Source organism: Rhinolophus ferrumequinum, chromosome 12 (assembly GCF_004115265.2).
Source record: "Rhinolophus ferrumequinum isolate MPI-CBG mRhiFer1 chromosome 12, mRhiFer1_v1.p, whole genome shotgun sequence".
NCBI lineage: Eukaryota > Metazoa > Chordata > Mammalia > Chiroptera > Rhinolophidae > Rhinolophus > Rhinolophus ferrumequinum.
In genome coordinates, this window is record NC_046295.1 from 35,838,065 (window position 1) to 35,856,734 (window position 18,670).

The 18,670-nt window shown below is 40.4% G+C and overlaps 1 protein-coding gene across 1 annotated transcript in view; it reads left to right on the plus strand.

Moving 5' to 3' along the window:
* PIP5K1B (phosphatidylinositol-4-phosphate 5-kinase type 1 beta) overlaps positions 1-18,670 on the plus strand; it is a 282,047-nt gene that overhangs the window by 161,192 nt on the left and 102,185 nt on the right. The window contains 3 exon segments of the mRNA XM_033123070.1: positions 2,662-2,743; positions 2,746-2,813; positions 6,798-7,097. Coding sequence (XP_032978961.1) covers positions 2,662-2,743; positions 2,746-2,813; positions 6,798-7,097 — 450 coding nt within the window.

Sequence of the window (18,670 nt, forward strand, 5' to 3'; positions counted from 1 at the left end):
TTGTTTCCCTTATCCACAGTGCTCCCAAAACAAGATAATTTCAAAGGTAATATCTATAAACTGCCTTTTAATCATTTTTATCCCAGTTTCTCTCTCCTTTCTCTTCTCCCTTCCCCTCCCTCCTGCCTTCCCACCCCTCCTCTCAGATTTTTCCATGATGCAGACTTAGGTATTCGCAAGCCCAGATAAAAAACTTTGGGGGCTGTTCCGTCCTGGCATTTTCAGAGGCTTTCATCCTCAGGTTATGGTTCTTTAAATCCCTGTTTTGGCCACTCACCAAGGCTAGTCTGATCAGACGCATTTGGCCTCCTTACGTCTTTCTCTGTTCCTAGTGTTTCTCTAGTCAGTAATCTGGATTATTGTTTAATAAACACTGAGCTCAATAACCAAAAATTGATTTCTCTGCTAGTTTTTGGCACTTTAGTTGAGATTTACAGCCCTTCAATTGTTGGTGGAGTTGAGTCATTTATTTGACAAAAACTTGTTGAATGCCTGCTGTGTGCAAGGCACAAGTCCTGAACTGTATCGCAGTATCAGTTATTCATAGTTTCTGCCTTCATAGAGTTCTCCAGTCATATGGGAGCTCGGAATAAGTAAATGGGCAATTAAGGTGTTTTGTGGTAACTTCTGTGATGAGAACGTCCAGTGCTGGTAAGCAGATAACCTAGAAGATATAGATTCACAGAACCAGGAAGAATTTTCTAGAACGATTGCTGTCTAGCAGACACTGAAAGCCAAAGTCATTCATGGCCTCCTCTCTGTGTTCCGTGTCTTCCTTTTGTTCACTTTGAGTGGAGCAGACAGAGTGGTGCTCTGCTGCAGATCCTCCAATGGCTTTCAGCTCCCCTAAAGAAAAGGCCATCATCCTTACAGTGGCCTGTGACACCCTGTGTGGTCTAGCCACCTCGACCTTTCTGCCTGCATCCTTTCAGCTCTCCTCCCTGCTTACCTGCTCCAGCCACTGGTCTCTTTGCTGTGCCGTGAACCCTCCCGGTCTCAAGACCTTTGCACTTGTCCTTCCCTCTACTGAAACGCCCTTATCCCAGATGTCCACAGACGTCGGCTCAAATGCCATCTTCCTGATGAGGCTTTCAGTGACCACCCTATTGAAAATGTATTGCGATCCAGTCCTCACTCGTTGCTGGTATTCTCTGCCCCCTTTTCTTGCTTCATTTTTCTTGATAATACTACTCTCTGATGTATAATTTATTTACTTGTTTGTTTACTGTCTGTTTCCTTCTACTAAGAAGGATAGAAGCTTCTTGTGTGCCTGGGACATTACAGATGCTCAATAGACATTTTAAATACTGAATGAGTTCATGGATGAGTAGTAGTCAATCAGGTGAAGGTAGTGTGGAGGTGTGTCCAGTAGTCAAGAGTGTGTGGAACATTTGAGAAAATGGGAAGTAGCTCTCTGTGACTAGAGCTAGAATTTAAGGAGGGAAGGATGAGAGAGAAGGCTGGAGGTCAGGGCTGGGCCATTCATGGCCTTGAAAACTCTGTTGAGAAGCTGGGGTATTCTGTCAAGAGAGTGTAAACCATTGAAAGATATGAAGGCATGGAAGGACATGATCAGATTTGTATTTAGAAAGATGGTTTTCTGGTGGAGAATGCACTGGAGGGGTGGAGAGTGGATAGTTGGGATGAGTTGGAGCTTACCATAGTAATCAAGGCATGAAATGATGAAGCCATTGAACTTAGGGAATTGGCAAAAGAGATGGCATGAAGAGGGTAGGTATGATCAGTAGTCTGGATATGCAAGGTGAAGAAACGTGAGGCATTCAGGATGATGCCTAAGTTTCTGATTTGGGGAACAAGTGAATAATGCTTCCATTCTCTGATAGGGAAAAGAGGGAGAAGATAGAGCATCGCTTTGTCGGGGAGGGGTGCAGACAGCGATGATCTAGAGTCACCATGTATGGTTGTGCAGGGTGTGCACTGACCAAGAATACCTGGCCAAAGTGAAGGAGTGGAGCCTGGAATCTAGCCTTTCTACTCACCATCTTAGTATCTGGCCCAGCACTACATCTGCCAGGAGAAAGAAGCCCCGTTTTTTAATTACCACTAAGGCACTTTATGGGCTAACCACAGTCCAGAGATGAATTTGATCTTGAACTTGTTACATATGAACTGTTTGTGGTATAACCAAGTATAAATACCTGTTTAAAAGTTAAGTGTACACATGTGGAGCCCTAGAGAGAGATCTGGGCTGGACATACACATGTTAGAGTCATCTCCTTGTTGAAACCATGAGTGCATGACATCCCTTAGGAGAATAGTGAGAAAAGGGTGGTGTTCAAGTGACAAAAACACAGTGGGATCATACTTTTAGTTATTTTATGAGCATTGCTGGAAACAAAGCACTTTAGTCAGCACTACTGAGTGAGTTATCTCATTGAATAGATATGATTTATGATTCTATCATATAATACTGGAGGTGGGAAGGGCATGTCTGTTTCCCATTATAGAATTATTAAGATGAATGGATCAATTAAAGTTTTAGAAATCTCACCAAGAGCCTTCTTAGTATACTTGGACCCTCTTTTTAAAGCTCATGGAGAGCTATAAAATGACCAAGATAGATAATGCTGTGATTTTCCTCCTTGGAAGCATCATGTACGTTAAATATATTTTTAAACATTTATTTATTTACTCTTGTAGTATTCCATCTGCAGTGAACCTCTAATAGAGCTATCCAACCCCGGAGCCAGTGGATCGTTGTTTTTTGTTACCAGTGACGATGAATTATCATCAAAACAGTTCAGCATAAAGAAGCAGAGTTCCTTCAGAAGCTACTGCCAGGCTATTACATGGTACGTAACTGCACATACTTAACGCTTCTACTTGAGGTTTAATTACTTCAAAAGTTTTTTTCCATGTGCTTTCTTCCTCAGTGACTCTTTGGCATGTTTCTTTCTCTTTGGTAAACTTTATTTTGCATTTAGAGTCCACTATGACATTTGTTGACTAGATTTTAAAAAGCAAAGTAGAGCTGAGTAGTAGAGCGTAACTGTTGACTCACTCAGTCCTGGGTTCAAATCCCAGCTCAGCCATCAATTAACTGTGACCATGAATAAGGTAACCGCTGAGCCTTCATCCCCTCCGTCTTTGAAAGCTGGGAAATACCTATCTTATATGGTGGTCATGATAAAGATACAGGATGTAAGATAAAGGAAGCACTACATTGCAAAGCTCTTTGCACGGAGCACATGGTAGTAATATGAATGGTTACCATTCCTTGAATGCTAAGCTATATGTTATACACAGCTGTAAGTGCTTTGCATGCATTAATCCATTTAATAATCCTCACAGCAACCTTGGATACTTCAGTCGTTGCCATTTTGTAGATGAGGTAATTGAGACAAAGATAAATGGAGTAAGTTGCCAGGGGTTTTCCAGCTACTGAGCTGCACAAGTGGGACGTGAACACAAGTGGTAGGGTTCCAAAAGGCTGCATCTTTAACCCCTGCATGATATGCCAGCAGGTATTCAATATTAGTTATTCTTAGTCACTACACTTCAGAATTCAGGTTAAATATGATCCCGTGAAAAATCACGTCTCATGTAATGTTTTAGAGACAAAGAAACAGTCACCTAGTCCAGGTGGATTTACTAGACATCAAGTCCCAATTTTTCAAAAATAAGCACTTTTCCTGAGTAATCTTGTCATTTTCATACATCTTATATTTCTTTGTTCTTTCATAACAGTTATTAATTATCTGTGATTGGAATGGCAACAGGACGAAGTATAGATTTCAAAAGCCCCAGTCAGCTATTCACTTGCTTGAGAGGTGACAACTGTCACTTTTGTTTCAAAACAAAATTGATGAGATGCCACACAACTCATTGATGTGAAAAAAATAATTTAATTCCGAAATCTGCTAGAGAGTACATTAAATACTGTAAATTAGTCCTACATATAAATATAGGAATCAAACATCTAAATAAAAATCTTAGTGAACAGAGTGCTCGGATCTTAAAAGGTTTTGATCCTGAACAAGTAGTTTAACTTTTTTTAGAGCAAATTGTCTACCTTATGCTAGCGAATATAGAAAATACAGAAAAGGAAAAAGAATGCAACCAACTGTAATTGCTTTTCCAGAGATACATATTACTGACATTTGGCATAATTTGGTATATATCCTTTCAGATGTACTCTATTCATACACACATTTTAAAATAATCTAAAATTGGGATCAAACTGACATTGCACTCTTTGCTAACCTGCTAAGTGAGTAAATCTTAAACTTCTATAGTTCTAAGCTTAGACTAGTCTCTTATGTGGCTGTTAAATTTAAATTAAGATTAAATAAAAATGTTAAATTTACATGAACAAGTGGTTTTATCCCAGTGGTTTTATCCCAGTTTATCCCAGTAAGGTAGTATAACAAACAATATAATTTATCCCCTTGACAAGAAAAAATGGGAACATTATGTGTTTATCCAAATAGACGTTGAAGAGATACTAAGGCACTCAAAATTCAACATCTTCTCTTAATTAGAATTCTAAAAATTGGCAGCAAAATTGTTAACATAATAAGCAAATAAATGAATATACACATATCATACCTTTATCAATCTCCAAGAATTCACATATCTCATGGAGAAGAACAAGAGCCTTTTCACCGGAAATAATAGAAAAAGACAAGGATGCCCTTCATCGGTGGTCCTTTCTGATGTATTTGCTAGAATTCCTTGCAATAAATTTGGAGTACAGAAAAAATGGAAGAAAAGTATAAACACTGTTTTCTGCATATGATAAAATTAAAAATGAGCAAAACTGCAAGAACATAAACCCGTAGTTTCTAGAGATAATGAGAGTCCAGCAGCATTGCAAGATAGAAGATAAGTCTACAAAATCCATTGTATTCTATTACAGAGATCATATAGAGTTGGAGAATATAATGGGGAGGAAGGGAAGGAGATCCCATCATGATAAAAATAATTTATAATGAACATTAATAGAAAAATAAAGATAAATAAATGTAGACATACTACAATTCTGATTGGGAAAGCAAGTTATAGTAAGTATAACATATAAACAATAATCCAAAAAGATTGTTTGTAATAAGAACTCTAAGATACTTGAGTCTATAAAAAGAAATGTACATGACTAAATGTACAAGACTAAAAGAAATGTACAAGACTAATAATATGAAGGAAACTACAAAATGTTACTGAAGGACATAAAAGAATTATGAAATAGTAAAGAGATATACATCATTCCTGAACTCAGTGTTGTAAAGATTTTAATTACCCACAAATAAATTTATAAATCTAGTGTAATTCCAGTAGGATTTTACCCAGAATTTGACAAAGGTGATTCATTTAAAAGTAAAAACAAGTATTAAAAGAGTTTAAAAAATTAAACAGTGGAAGGGAAAAGTTGTAAGAATTGAACAAGACATTTTTGATAAAGAAGGAAAATGGTGGGCCTGCCCTAACATATACCAAAAATCTGTAAAGCTTTACAAATGTTAACAATGTGATGGAACTATATTAGTACAGGCACAGACAAGTAGATCAGTGGATTCAAATAAAGTGTCCACAAATAAACCCAGGTGCTTATCAACTTTTTGTATGATATAGGAGGGACTTAAGCTCAATTAGGAAAGGACAGACTGTTCATTCAATGGTTGCTCATTTGAGAAAACAATTAAATTGCCTATATCAGATCTTTCACACACAAATAATTAACTCCACATGGTGTAAAAACCAAATGTAGTGACTAAAACTATTAAAGATCCGGAAGAAAATAGAAGAAATTTTTAACCTTGGGATATAAAAAGCTTTGTTAAACAAAAAGCCAAAGAAATCACAAGAAACAAGTACATAAATGTGACTACATCAAAAGACAAAGTATCTATATATCGAAAAAAATACCAGGCACAAAATTAAGATAAGCACATAGAATATTTGGAAGTGGGTATACTAGTTTCCTCAAAAGTGGGGAATCGGGAAGGATCAGGGACAATAGAGACTTCTCATTATATAGATATACTCTTTCATTTCTCACCTGCTTTTAAAGTAAAACAAAAACAGGCATGTATTTTTTTGTTTTTATAGTAAAAAAAGACAACATACCAGAATAAAATATTTACTTCATATAAAATAGGAAAACGGTAACTATCAAGAACTCTGATAGGGACAAAAACCTATAGAAAAAAATGAGCAATAGGATATTAACACAAAATTATCTTTGAGGTGGCCAAAAATACTTAGAAAATATTCAGTTTCTCTAATGATCAGTGGTATTCAAATTATTAAAAACAAGTCTCCATTTTTCACCAGTCATGCAAAGATTTTAAAGTTTGAGACTCAGCACTGGGAAGAGTGATGAGAAATATGTAATCTTAACAAAGATTGCTTGCAAATCGGTCTGGCCCGTTGGAAGACAGTTTTTTGGTTGTTTTTTTTTCAGGAGCTATTAAAATTTAAATGTTCATCTCTTATACTCCAGCAATTAATTTCCTCTTTGGCTACCTTAGAGAATAATCACACGTGGCACTAATCAGTTTCTTTGCCCGTTTTTTGCTTGCAGCTAATTTGGGACCTTCTATCCATTTTCAATTCAGCCACGTTTAATGCCCTGAGTTTAGAATGATAAAGTTGCTATTCCAATAAGCCAATTTAAGAACTAGATAGATCAGAAGCAGCAAAATTTTAGCAATGGCCATTAATAAAGATAATCACATTCTATTTTTAATTCCCATGTTAGATGAGAACACCTCTTTAGTGGAGCTTATTTTGTAAAAATAGGAGGTTTTAACTATTGCTTTTCCTTTTTCTCTATTTAGAATTTAAACCAGAATCCAAGGACTCTTTTGCCAAAATTTTATGGACTGTACTGCATGCAGTCAGGGGGCATCAACATCAGGATCGTGGTGATGAACAATGTCTTGCCTCGCTCCATGAGAATGCACTTTACATATGACTTGAAAGGCTCAACCTATAAGCGAAGAGCATCCCGAAAAGAGAGAGAGAAATCCAACCCCACGTTTAAGGACTTAGATTTCCTGCAAGACATGCACGAAGGGTTGTATTTTGATACAGACACATACAATGCGCTCATGAAAACGCTTCAGAGAGACTGCCGGGTAAGGAAACGTCATGGCTGTGGTTTCTTTGAAAAGTCATCTGTGGTGATATCCCTTTGTAAGAAGTGTCCAAAGCGGACACGTGGAAATCCATCAGTCCCAATCCTGGGGCTGCTCTATGCACCCCTGATGGAGAAGGAATTGGTGGGTGCTGAGGGAATTGTCTGGCGTGTCTGTTGATTTTACTAATAAGCTACATCAGCTTTCTTTACATTTCAGCATTTCGTCTTAGAAACAAGAATTTTCTTTTTGTTCACCCCTGTGGGGAAGGTAATTAAGCTAGGGGAAAAAGAAATGTAGGTTTAATGCATTGATTAGGCCACATAGAAATCTTGGAAGAACCAAGGTTCCAACCGTGGAGAGAAGTTTAGAGGAAATGTTCTTGGTGGTATTGATAGCAGATCCCTGGAAAGCCATTGTGGATGCAGGACCCTACGGTGAGCCCATTTGCTCCAAGTGTTTTATGCCATCTGAATAAAAGGCGATCAGGAACGAGGCCTGACAGAGCACATACCAGTCTGCGCAAACTTAGCCAGAGTTCTTGTCAAAAGTGATTGAGAAATTCATCATCTGATGTCCCCAGACTAAGTACTGCAGTACTGCAGGTGGGGGAAAGGAAGGGAGAGTAAGACCCTGGGAAGATTTTGCTGACATGGTGAATTTACAGAAAGTAGGTAAAAGTCCTTTTGGAGGAAAAGATGCAAATGCGACTTGTTGAGTTCTTAAGGATGAAGATCATTTCATTAACAAATTCTCAGGAGTATCATTTCCTGGCCCACATGAACTTAGGAGAACCATCGAGGTTCTGAGCATAGTGGAGGCAGGCAGAAGGCTTGTGGTGCAGCTTGGGCCCTGGCATGGCCTGGGCTTTCTGCAGGAGCAGATTGGAATCAGAGGGCCAGGTCACTGGGAAAAAGGGTGTGCCTTCCAGGCCGTGGCTTCCTGGGCCCTTTGTGGACCTGGACAGATGACCCGTTATTGCAGGGGAGGGAAGGACCCTTGTCTGCCAGACTTGAGCTCACCTGAAGATGAAGGAGGCAGTCTAACCACGTTTTGTGACATAGAAGATGGGCAATCCTCATCCTCACTAAGAAGCACAACCTTACCATTTCTGTTTTGTTTTTCTTTCTACATGTTCTGACATGTATGATAATGTACAAAGATATGTCCTTGGAATTTTTTTTTTCATTGATGGAAAAGGTATACTTCGCAGCTCCTATTCTTTTGCTACCATTTAGTAAATGCTTAGAATGTGTCAAGCTAGTCTGAGATTTTTAATGCATCATTTCATTTAATTCTCTCAGCAACCAGAAGTTATTACTATTCATACTCCCATTTTAATTGATGAATAATTAGCTTCTTAAAGAGATTACCAACCTGTCCAGCCTTACTTAGCAAGTCAGTGGCAGAGACCACACCTGTTTGGTTACAAAGCCAGTGCTCTTAATTGAAATGTAAATATTCACTGTAAGGATTTTATTAAATTATTTTTTCAGGAGTCAGGGGAACAGTGGGAACCAAGAAAACAAAAAAATGCCCGGCTGAGTTCTTCAGATATCTGGGTATATAGGAGTGATTTATGGTTTTCTTTTAAAAAGAAAAAACAAACACACATACGTTTTAGTGGAAACCTTTCCCTGTGCTTTTTCTGCCCTTGCAGGATATGGGTGAAAAGTGACTCTCAATTCCCCAGGGTTTAGTACAAGCCTCTCCAGTTTTAGATTTGCTGTGTGTGTGTTTGTGTGTGTGTGTGCCTCTTTAATATGGGAAGCCTTTTTTTCTGCTGTCTTCTAAAACCATAGGCTTCTACACCAGAAAAGGAAAGGTCAAGTGTAAAAGAGCCATGGCACAGGATTTGTCTGTTTATTACTGTTCCCTGGGCCCAATACCGATAGCACGAGTTCAAACACAACTTTTCATCAAGAGGGAAACCCTGGAGATCTGCCTTTTATTTTTTTGGAATATTTGTTGTTCTAAGGAACATAAAGGTCATCGTAGAGGTATTCTAAAGCTAACTCTTCTCACTCATTTCTTTGATTTTGTACAGTACACAGACATGCAAATTCTTTAAATTGCACACAAGGTGTTCTCTTCAGAAGGCTTTTCTGGGGGTATGGCAGCGTGTAAGTGCTGCACTGCAGGGGAGCCTGAGTCCCCTTCTAGGATCCGCCTTGACGGTGACCAAGGCCTCTGTGATCTGAGGTCAGCACGGTTTTCTCTGAGCAGCGCTGCCTCAAGGAAGGCACGTTTCTGGAAGGCAGGCCCTAGTATTAATAGTGATGGACCGCTTTGCAAAACTGATGAAAGCTGTAAACGGTCTCCTCAGAAATGCCCGTCCACATTTCAGTTCAGGATCCCTGGGCTCACTGTTCCCCTTCTCTCTCTCTCTCTCTCTCTCTCTCTCCTCTCCTCTCGCTCCTCTCTCTTTCTCTCTCCTTCTCCTCTCTCTCTCTCTCTCTCTCTCTCTCTCACTCACACACACACACACACACTCACACACCTCACACACTTCCCATCCTAGAGCCATGCAGCCGTCATCCCTCTCTTCCTTCAGGTCGGCCAGCTCCCTGCATGGGATCTGTGGTTGACATTGCCTGGAGCATCCCTTGCCCTGACATCTGCCTCCCTTTGCAGACCTGAGATTTCATGCCAGCTGAGATGCTGTTGAGATCAGGGAGGCTATGAGGTCACCGCAGGGCTGAGGTCAGTGCCAAACGATCGGTCTGGAATCTCTGCTGTTAACATTTCTCTGTCTAAGTGAGGTGGTCCTACTGAGGCTGGTTCTAGAAACAAATCATTCAGGTGACTGTATTACGGTATCAGCAGCCCAGCCAGAGAAAAGTGAAATAGTGCCATTTTAGTATACATCCTTTAACTCCCTTATCAGACGTGCATTGCAGGTCTACTCCGTGCCACCAGGAGGTGAGTGACCTCCATTTTAATCACCTGCCAGATACCATATTAAGTGCAATGATAATATTCTAAGGCCTTGTGAGAATCAGAGTAGGTGACATCATAGCTTGGTTTTTATTTTTTTTTTTAAGATTTTATTGGGAAGGGGAACAGGACTTTATTGGGGAACAGGGTGTATACTTCCAGGACTTTTATCCAAGTCAGTTGTTGTCCTTTCAATCTTAGTTGTGGAGGGTGCTATTCAGCTTCAAGTTGTTGTCCTTTCAGTCTTAGTGTGGAGGGCGCAGCTCAGCTCCGGGTCCAGTTGCCGTTGCTAGTTGCAAGGGGCGCAGGCCACCATCCCTTGCGGGAGTCGAACTGGCAACCCTTGTGGTTGAGAGCCCCACGCTCCAACCAACTGAGCCATCCGGGAGGCAGCTCAGCTCAAGGTGCTGTGTTCAATCTTAGTTTCAGGGGGTGGAGCCCACCATCCCTTTTGGGACTCGAGGAATTGAACTGGCAACCTTGTGGTTGAGAGCCCACTGGCCCAAGTGGGAATCGAACCGGCAGCCTTTGGAGTTAGGAGCACGGAAGCTCTAACCTCCTGAGCCACCGGGCCAGCCCCATAGCTTGGTTTTGAAGGATTAGTCGAGTTCTCCAAGTAGTAAAGCAGTAGAAGTGTATTTCTAGGAAGATAAAACACTATAAGCTAGGCATGAAATAGCATGATACGTTCCAAGAACTCGAGTGTTTTGGTGTAACAGTGAGTGAGAGCATGTGAGGTAGGAGAGAAATGTATTCAGGAGGCAAACAATGTCAAAAGATTTTTCTGGTGGTCCCAGGGTCCTCTTAAGAGCTTAGAAGTGGCAAATTCAAGAATCCCAGACCTTAGGCCCTCAGCTTTTCTGTTGTTCCCAGACAGATACTATAAGCCTCGTAACCTCTTGCTGACTTCCTCTTACTTCCTGCCCCCCCATCTGTTCTTTCATATTTTGGCTTGCTGTCTGAGACCCCAGGATTCCACTTCCCTTGCATGACTGCTGGCCAGAAGATACCTGCATGACACACTGACCCAGCTTGACTATGTGCAGTGGTCCCCACTCCCCACAGACTTACATCCCTGATTCCCAATCAGAGCCGCTGCTTCTGGACTCTGCATCTGAAATGGCTTGAATTACCTTTTGACAGGTGACATCTTCCCCCTCCCCTACCCTTTCCCCAGCTTCCCCAGTCCAGCTTCGGGCCCTTGTCTATATGCCCGCCCTCAGTGATGGTCCATCCCTGACCAAGTCCTCCATATAGCACGTTGGCCACCCGGCACTCTTCTAGAAAACTGAACTTGCTTTTTGTGTCAACCCTGCCAAGCCCACGGGATTCAAACAAAGGGCTTTTTCCAAAATCAGGGATTCAGCTCTTGGGGTTCTTCTCAACCCCCATGTTTCTGGACGTGTAAATGTCTCCCTTAGCTTCACCTTCTGCCCCTGTGATAGCCATCTACACCCCTAAGTGAACAGCCCAGGTTGAAAGTTGTGACAGCAGAGAGTACTGCTAGATATCACAGGTCACTTGCTATCAAAAGCAGGAAGTAAGATTCATTCAAACCGTCCCTTGCGGCCCCCATGTGACAAACAAGCTGAGAGGCACATCCTATTTGAAAACTGCTCTTCGTAAGTACTCCATAATCTCCACCCTCTCCCCCCACCGCCAAGCCTGCTCCTCTTCCTGTGTTTTGTGACCCAGGCAACATGCTCATCATGCAGCCAGTTGGCAGATCAGTACCCTGAAGCTACCCTTTCCTGGCTTCCTGTGTTCTCTCTCTTCGTTCTCCACAGAGTACATCACCATGTCCCATCCAGTCTGCCTCCTCAGTTACTCCTCTCCGTACTCATACATACAGCCACTGTCTTTATTGAGACCCTGATAACTCAGCTCCCAGAGTTTTGCAGTAGTTTTCAATGTCATTGCCTTCCAGCCCCTCCCCAGCACAGCTGCCAGAGTGATCCTCTGATCAGGAAACCACCAGCTCCTTAGGGTCCTCTAGCTGAAATTCTCCACTGCTTTGGGGCCCAAACCCAGACTTCCTAACTTGGAATGTTAAGATCCTTCCTAATCTGGTCCCTGCCCCCTGCTCCAGATGCTCCTGCGGCTTCCTTTTTCAGCCTTCTCTCTCCCGTCTCCTGGATCACCCCCCATTCTCCAGCCATTCTGATCTACTGGACACATTCTGTAAAGGTTTTGGTCTTTCCATGCCTGCCTCATCTGCTAGACGATTCTGCTCTCTTCTTCACCTGGTCCTTGCCTACTCATCTCAGGACTACGCAGGCATCACTTCCTCTAAGTCCCCCATGCCTCCTGGGTTTACTTCTTTTGTGGGATTTTACATATTGTTTTATTTATTCATTCATAGATCCTTGAGTCTGAGGGTCAAACCTTAATCTGTCTTTATACTCTCATTGCCTGGTACTTAGTAAAAGTTTATTGAAATTTCTATTTGAACAAAGGAATAAACACAAAAAACTATCTGATGACAAAGACAGGTTGCATATACCTCCAAGAAAATCTATCTTTGGTGACTCTTGTGTATTAGCTGTTTGTTAGCCTCTGCCTATTTTGGAGCAAGTTCCACTGCAATGCCTGCCAAATATGGCATTGAGAATTTAAAAAGCAGATGATCTCTGTTTTGAATCACTTGGGATTATTTGAAAAATTGGACCTATTATCCCAATTAAGAGTTATTGGGTGTGACAAAAGTATATTTATGTTTCAATTATTTACCCATAGAAGCAATGTTGCAAATAGTCATTAGACTTGATTTCATTAATACTGACCCCTGTCTCCCTTAAGTGTATGTACTGTCTGCAGCTAGACTGCAAATGTCTCAAAAGGCCAAAGCTCATTCCTTTACCTCTCTGCAGCTGTAGTACCTGGTTATTGTAGATACTCAATACATATTACAAGATTATAATAAAAACTCTTTTATTTGGAAATACGTATGTGTTAATTTTGGAAAAACAATTAGGAACTGTTTTGTATTCATTTTTAGTTTACTGTAATTATTTCTTCTCTAATGTAATCCGGAGGAGTAACATATGCTTTCATTAGCTTGATAAAGTGTTATATCCTGCAATATTTATTGATAACTGAGGAAATAACATTGACAAAGAGCATTAATGAGAACTGTGTTTATAATCCAAATATTTCTTATTCCTTCACGTGGGAGTCATATCAGACACAGTCTTGATAATTAATGACCTAAGTGACTTATTTTTACATTTATTATCATTTTTTTGTTGAGCAGAAAAGTTATTAATTTTTAAATAGGGTGGAACCAATTTTCTCTTTTCACACAAATGTCTGTCACCATAAATATTAATAGGTTTCAGAATTAATGAAGCCAATCTTAAGAATACTGAGACTCTTTGATGTGCAAACGGGGAATCTAACTATGCTGACAAGTTCTAAATTTGGAGATCAGAGTCTTCTCAGCTATGTTTGTGTGGGTTGCACTGGGGCTTATTTTCTATAATACTTAATTTAGCATTATGGCTAGTGCTTAGCCCCACCCATAATTTGTTTAACATTATTATTATTATTGGTTTTTTGGGTGTTTTTTCTTTTTGCATTTAATTAGCAGTTTCTGCTCTTTTTTATGTGGTTGCTTTCCCAGTTATCATTAAACAGGAAAAAGTGCTTCAACCTAAAGAAAAGAGATATAAAGTTCTCTTACTGATGACAGTGCTGACATTTAAGCTATTTCCTTTATCATTAAGGAATTGGATTTTGTTTTCAGACTTCAGCTAAAACATGTGAATGGGACAGGAATATCATTGACTCCACATCTTTTCCTATGCCTTAAAAAGATTACTTACCAAAAATGAAGTCCCCCAGTTCCTGGTCTCGCAGATAGCAGATTTTAGTAGGCAAACATTACTTAACTGTAAGTTTTTCTGTTTCATTTTCACCACTCTTCCTATATCCCCAAACTGCTTCTTTTATTGGACTTATCTTTTGCTTTGCTGGAGCACACACTCAAGTAATTTTTTTAACAAGAGACTTAAATACACCCCTATCAGAGTGGCTAAAATAAAAAATTGTAGTGACAACAGCAAATGCCAGTGAGGAGGAAAAGAAAGTAGATCACTCATACACAGCTGGTGGGAATGTAAGATGGTACAAGCCACTCTGTATGACAGTTTCTTACAAAACCAAGCATGTACTTACCACATGACACAGCAACTGCACTCAATTTTTATACTGGAGACATGAAAACTTATGCTTATGCAAAAACCTGTATGCAAATGTTGCAGCGGCTTTATTTGTAACAGTCAAAAACCAAAGAAAACCCACATGCTCTTCAGTGGTGAATGGCTAAACTGTGGTATATCCATACCATGCAGTATCACTCAGCAATAAAAGGGACAAACTACTGATACACATAAAAACTTGGATGGATCTCAAGGTATCATGCTGAGTGAAAAAAGCCAATCTCTGAGGTTACATACTGTATGATTCCATTTATATAGCACTCCTGAAATGACAAAATTATAGAGATGAAAAACAGACTGGTAGTTGCAAAGGACTGGGGAGGCATTGTGAGGGAGGAAGGTGGCTGTGGCTACATATAAAGGGTAACATGAGGGATTTGGTGAAGGAGCTGTTCTTACGTGACTGTGGTGGGTTACATAAATCTACATAAAACTACATGCACACATATCCATTGCAGACATGCAAATGAGCGCATATAAACTGGTGAAATCTGGAAGAGGTCAGTGGACTGTATCAAAGTCAATTTCCTGGTTGCCATTATTGTGGTAAGGTTGTACAAGATGGTATCACCGGGGAAACTAGGTGCAGGGCACAGGAGAGCTCTCTATTTTTGGTCCAATTGCATGTTAAGTGATTTGAAGGGTAGACTTAATGCAATTGCTAGGAATTCCCGAGAAGGAGAGGCCTAAGATACAGGAATTTACCGTGTGTTTCTAATAATAAGTATTTCTGTGAGAGTTTGCCAGGGTCATAGCGCTTCATTTAACTCTATTCTACAGCCATTGGTATTTCTACATTATATTGTAATTACTTGGGTCCATGTTTATGTTTGCCTACTGAAGTCTGCTATCTGCAAGACCAGGAACTGGGGACTTCATTTTTCTACCCTTCAAATCACTTAACAGGATAGCAATTGTCTCAATGTTAGCCTTTTGATGAAGCCTAAGAGATAACAATGGTGAACATTTTTAAAAATGTGAATCTTACCTAATCAGTAAACGTAATAAGAGCAGGTTTTGGTAATAGCCTATCCACGGTTTGGTATGCGACCAACCAGTGTCAATCATCGTATCAACATTGTGAATTTGTGAGAATCATTTGTGGATAATCGTTTGTGGATAATCATTTGGCCATTGTCTGTTAGTGACCAGAAAATTAGTCAATTGCAACTGTGTTGACCTCGCAATCTACTCAGTTGTTTATTTAGGTGGTGCCTGGGGTCTCCATTTAAGACTGTACAACACAGCTGTTCATCGGCCCTGGAAAGGGGCCGATGTTGTCCAGGCTTTTGCCAGTTGCTGCAGGTGGGTGATGGAAAGTAGCTTCTACTGGCATAACAGAAAGGACATGATGCTCAGGATGAGTGTGTTTCAGGGTAGCTACGAAAATCAAAATACTCTCTGTTGTTGTTGTTCATTGCCTGACATACCTCAATTTGAGCCTGACAAGTAATTCTCAGTATTTCAAAACGAGCTATTCCCGGTTATGGTGGAGGGAGGGTTCCATCTTAGTTGTAACCTATGGATACCAAAGTAGCTTAACATTTAAAACACAGCATACATAATATAAATTCAGAAAATACATATACAAAATACAGTATTTAATGCATAATTTTGTGGACTGTAAGGACACCTTTCCAAGGCTCTATTCATCCGTAGGTTGGTTCACTTATCAATTATTGTGGGCTTGCTCTGAGCCAGGCAATGCTTGACAGTATAGGTGGATTCTTTCATTAATCTTCAGAGCAGCCCTGCAAAGTTAGTGGCACGATCCCTTTTGATAGATGAAGTGGAGTCTTGGGAGAGGTGAAGCTTTTCTAGGTCCACACAGCTGGCAGTGCTGGAGCCATGGTTTACACCCAGGTCTCTCTAACTCCAAAACAGGTTCTTTTATCAGTATACTCTCTTTAAGACCCTTGTAGGTGTAATGGGGGAAAGTCTGCTGAAATGAAAATGTTTAAGTAAATGACATAGATAGAGACGGGAAGGGCTGGAGGTGCCCCATGACTGGTTTTCTAGCTCTGACAAGAGCCGTTGGAGAAGGTTCTATAGGAATTAAGAAAGGACTCTATCAGAATAGAGGAATTGGTTTAGCCAGGGCAATGAGTTAATGAAATCTTGCAGCCTACCTCAAGGAGGGCAGGAGAGAGGAAAATAGTGCCAAGTAACTGAGGAATACAAAGTAAAGTTAGTGATCCAAACATTTAATTTTAAAACTTTAATGCAAAGTATAATCAAGCACATTGACACTTGCCAGCTGTTACCAACATGTATGTACATGAAATCCTATTAACTTGAAAGCAAAGCTTCTTTCTGAGAATGTAATGGTTATAGTGGAGTGATTGTTTTTCATATCTCGTGGCATGCGAGATGAGACTAGATGTGTGCCATTGAATCCTGTGTGAGCAGCTTTTGAGAATTCTCATTAACTACAAAAATTGAAGTATTATCAAGCCAGTAGTTTTGGGTTTGTTTTTGTTTTTTTTAACCCTCATTTCAAACCCAGTGAAGTATTATAAACGTTTTAACAGAAAGAATGGAAGGGGAGATTGAAAACACTCTTCCTTGACCCTAAGAGGCAAACATTTTTTCCTGAAAAAGAAAAAAAATAATCCCTAAAGATTAGAGAACTCACATATTTCCTGAAGTGGTGGTGGTGGTGGTGGTGGTAAAGTGTCCAGCTACCTTTCATTTTAAGTAACTTGTCACGTAGAAATATAAAGACATAATAATCCAAGTTAACATTAGCTAAAATCTCTGGCTTATGAAATAGAATGATGCTATATCTAGTACGTATATTGGGGTTTCCTGCTTTTGTGTGAAAAGAACCTCCCTATCTTTGATTTTGGAGATTCTAGAGGTAAGGTCAATGTAGGTGCCAAATAGGACTTACCAAGTGTCTGAGGGGAGGGAGCAAAGGGAAGGAAATGTCCCCACAGGCCATATCCTCTTCCCTACTGGGAATGCTGGGAAACCAGAGAGAAAAACGCTAGTAGGAAGGAGAAGTGGCCACAGAGCAGGGTGGGGGTGATGACAGCAATAACCCTGGCTTTCAAGATGTGTCTGGAAAGCTTTTGAGGTTAGCCAGTGTGCATCCGGTTGTGGACGCCAGGGTAAGTCAGTCACACAGATGACCACGTGAAATAGAGCAGGGCTGTAAATACCCCAGGCTAAAGGAAACAGAGGGTGGCACACCCTAGCAACGTACAAAATGGAGTTGAGTCTCCACAGCTTGCAGAAACTTCTGGAATCTGGTGATAACTGAGTTACAGAGAGTTAGTAAGGCGTTGAGGGTTTCCAGGATCTGGGAAAATGTTACAAAGTTTAGAAAATGGTTCTGAAATATGCCTGTGGTGTGTTACTCAACTTGCTGTGCACCTGTCAAACACAACCTATCTTCAACTTAGGCAACCGGGAACAGTTTTAAAGAGGAAAATGGGTTTGATTTTTGTAGGGCTTTATTTTATTCATTCAACATCCAGTCCACATTTACTGAGTACCCACTCAGTGGGGGTCGTAGGAATGGCACTTGCTCGACTGTCTTGGGAAAGGCAAGGTACTCATTCGGTTGCACATTGATTCTAGTTCTTTTCAGAAAGGTCACGTACTGCTGGCCTCTGAGAGGCTTTGGCTCATGTGTATGGTTCTGCATTCCTGTCCGAATCAGTCAGTGCTTTCTATACGCCCCGTCCCCCTATAAGTGAATGTCCCATTGATGTCACCAATGTTCTCCCTCCCAAGACATTTCGAGGTTAAGTGTTTTGATCCAGCAATTATAACTCTTCTCTCCTCACTTTTGTTCTTAGAATCTGCACTTCTACATGGTGAGGTAGAAAATCTCCATGGGAGAATTGCTGCCTCCCCCAAGAGTGAAATAGCCAAAACCAATCTGTTACTAACGCATTTATATATTAAATTTCAACTTTTCATTAGAGAAGATACATCTATGTCCTTTTCTACATGTATACTTCACAAAAGTTGTTTAAATAATATAGAGTCCACTGGACATGTTAGCTGTCCATAGCTATTAGGGATGCAGGGAAGTCAAAAACCTAATGTTTATTTAAAACATCCTCATCCAGCCTGAATGTGAGCCTGGCTGGAGTCTGCATCTCGTTAACTTCCCTTCATTTCTCCACACGAAGATCTCATTTGTAAGCTTGCCCGTGTTCGGTCTGCTCCAGCTGTTCCAAGACAAACTCTTCTAGATGCCAACTCAACATTTGCTGCATTTTCACCAGTACCTGGTAATCTGTCTTCAGATCATGACTGATGTTCTGTGGAGGTAGAGAGTCACCATCCTGTAATAAATATTCCTCTTTCTGAAACAGCTATCCAACTTTTTTCTAGATTGTTAGCAATTTCAGAAAAAGCTGCCAATAACCTAATTTTCAAGGAACAGAGAAAGCTGTTGAT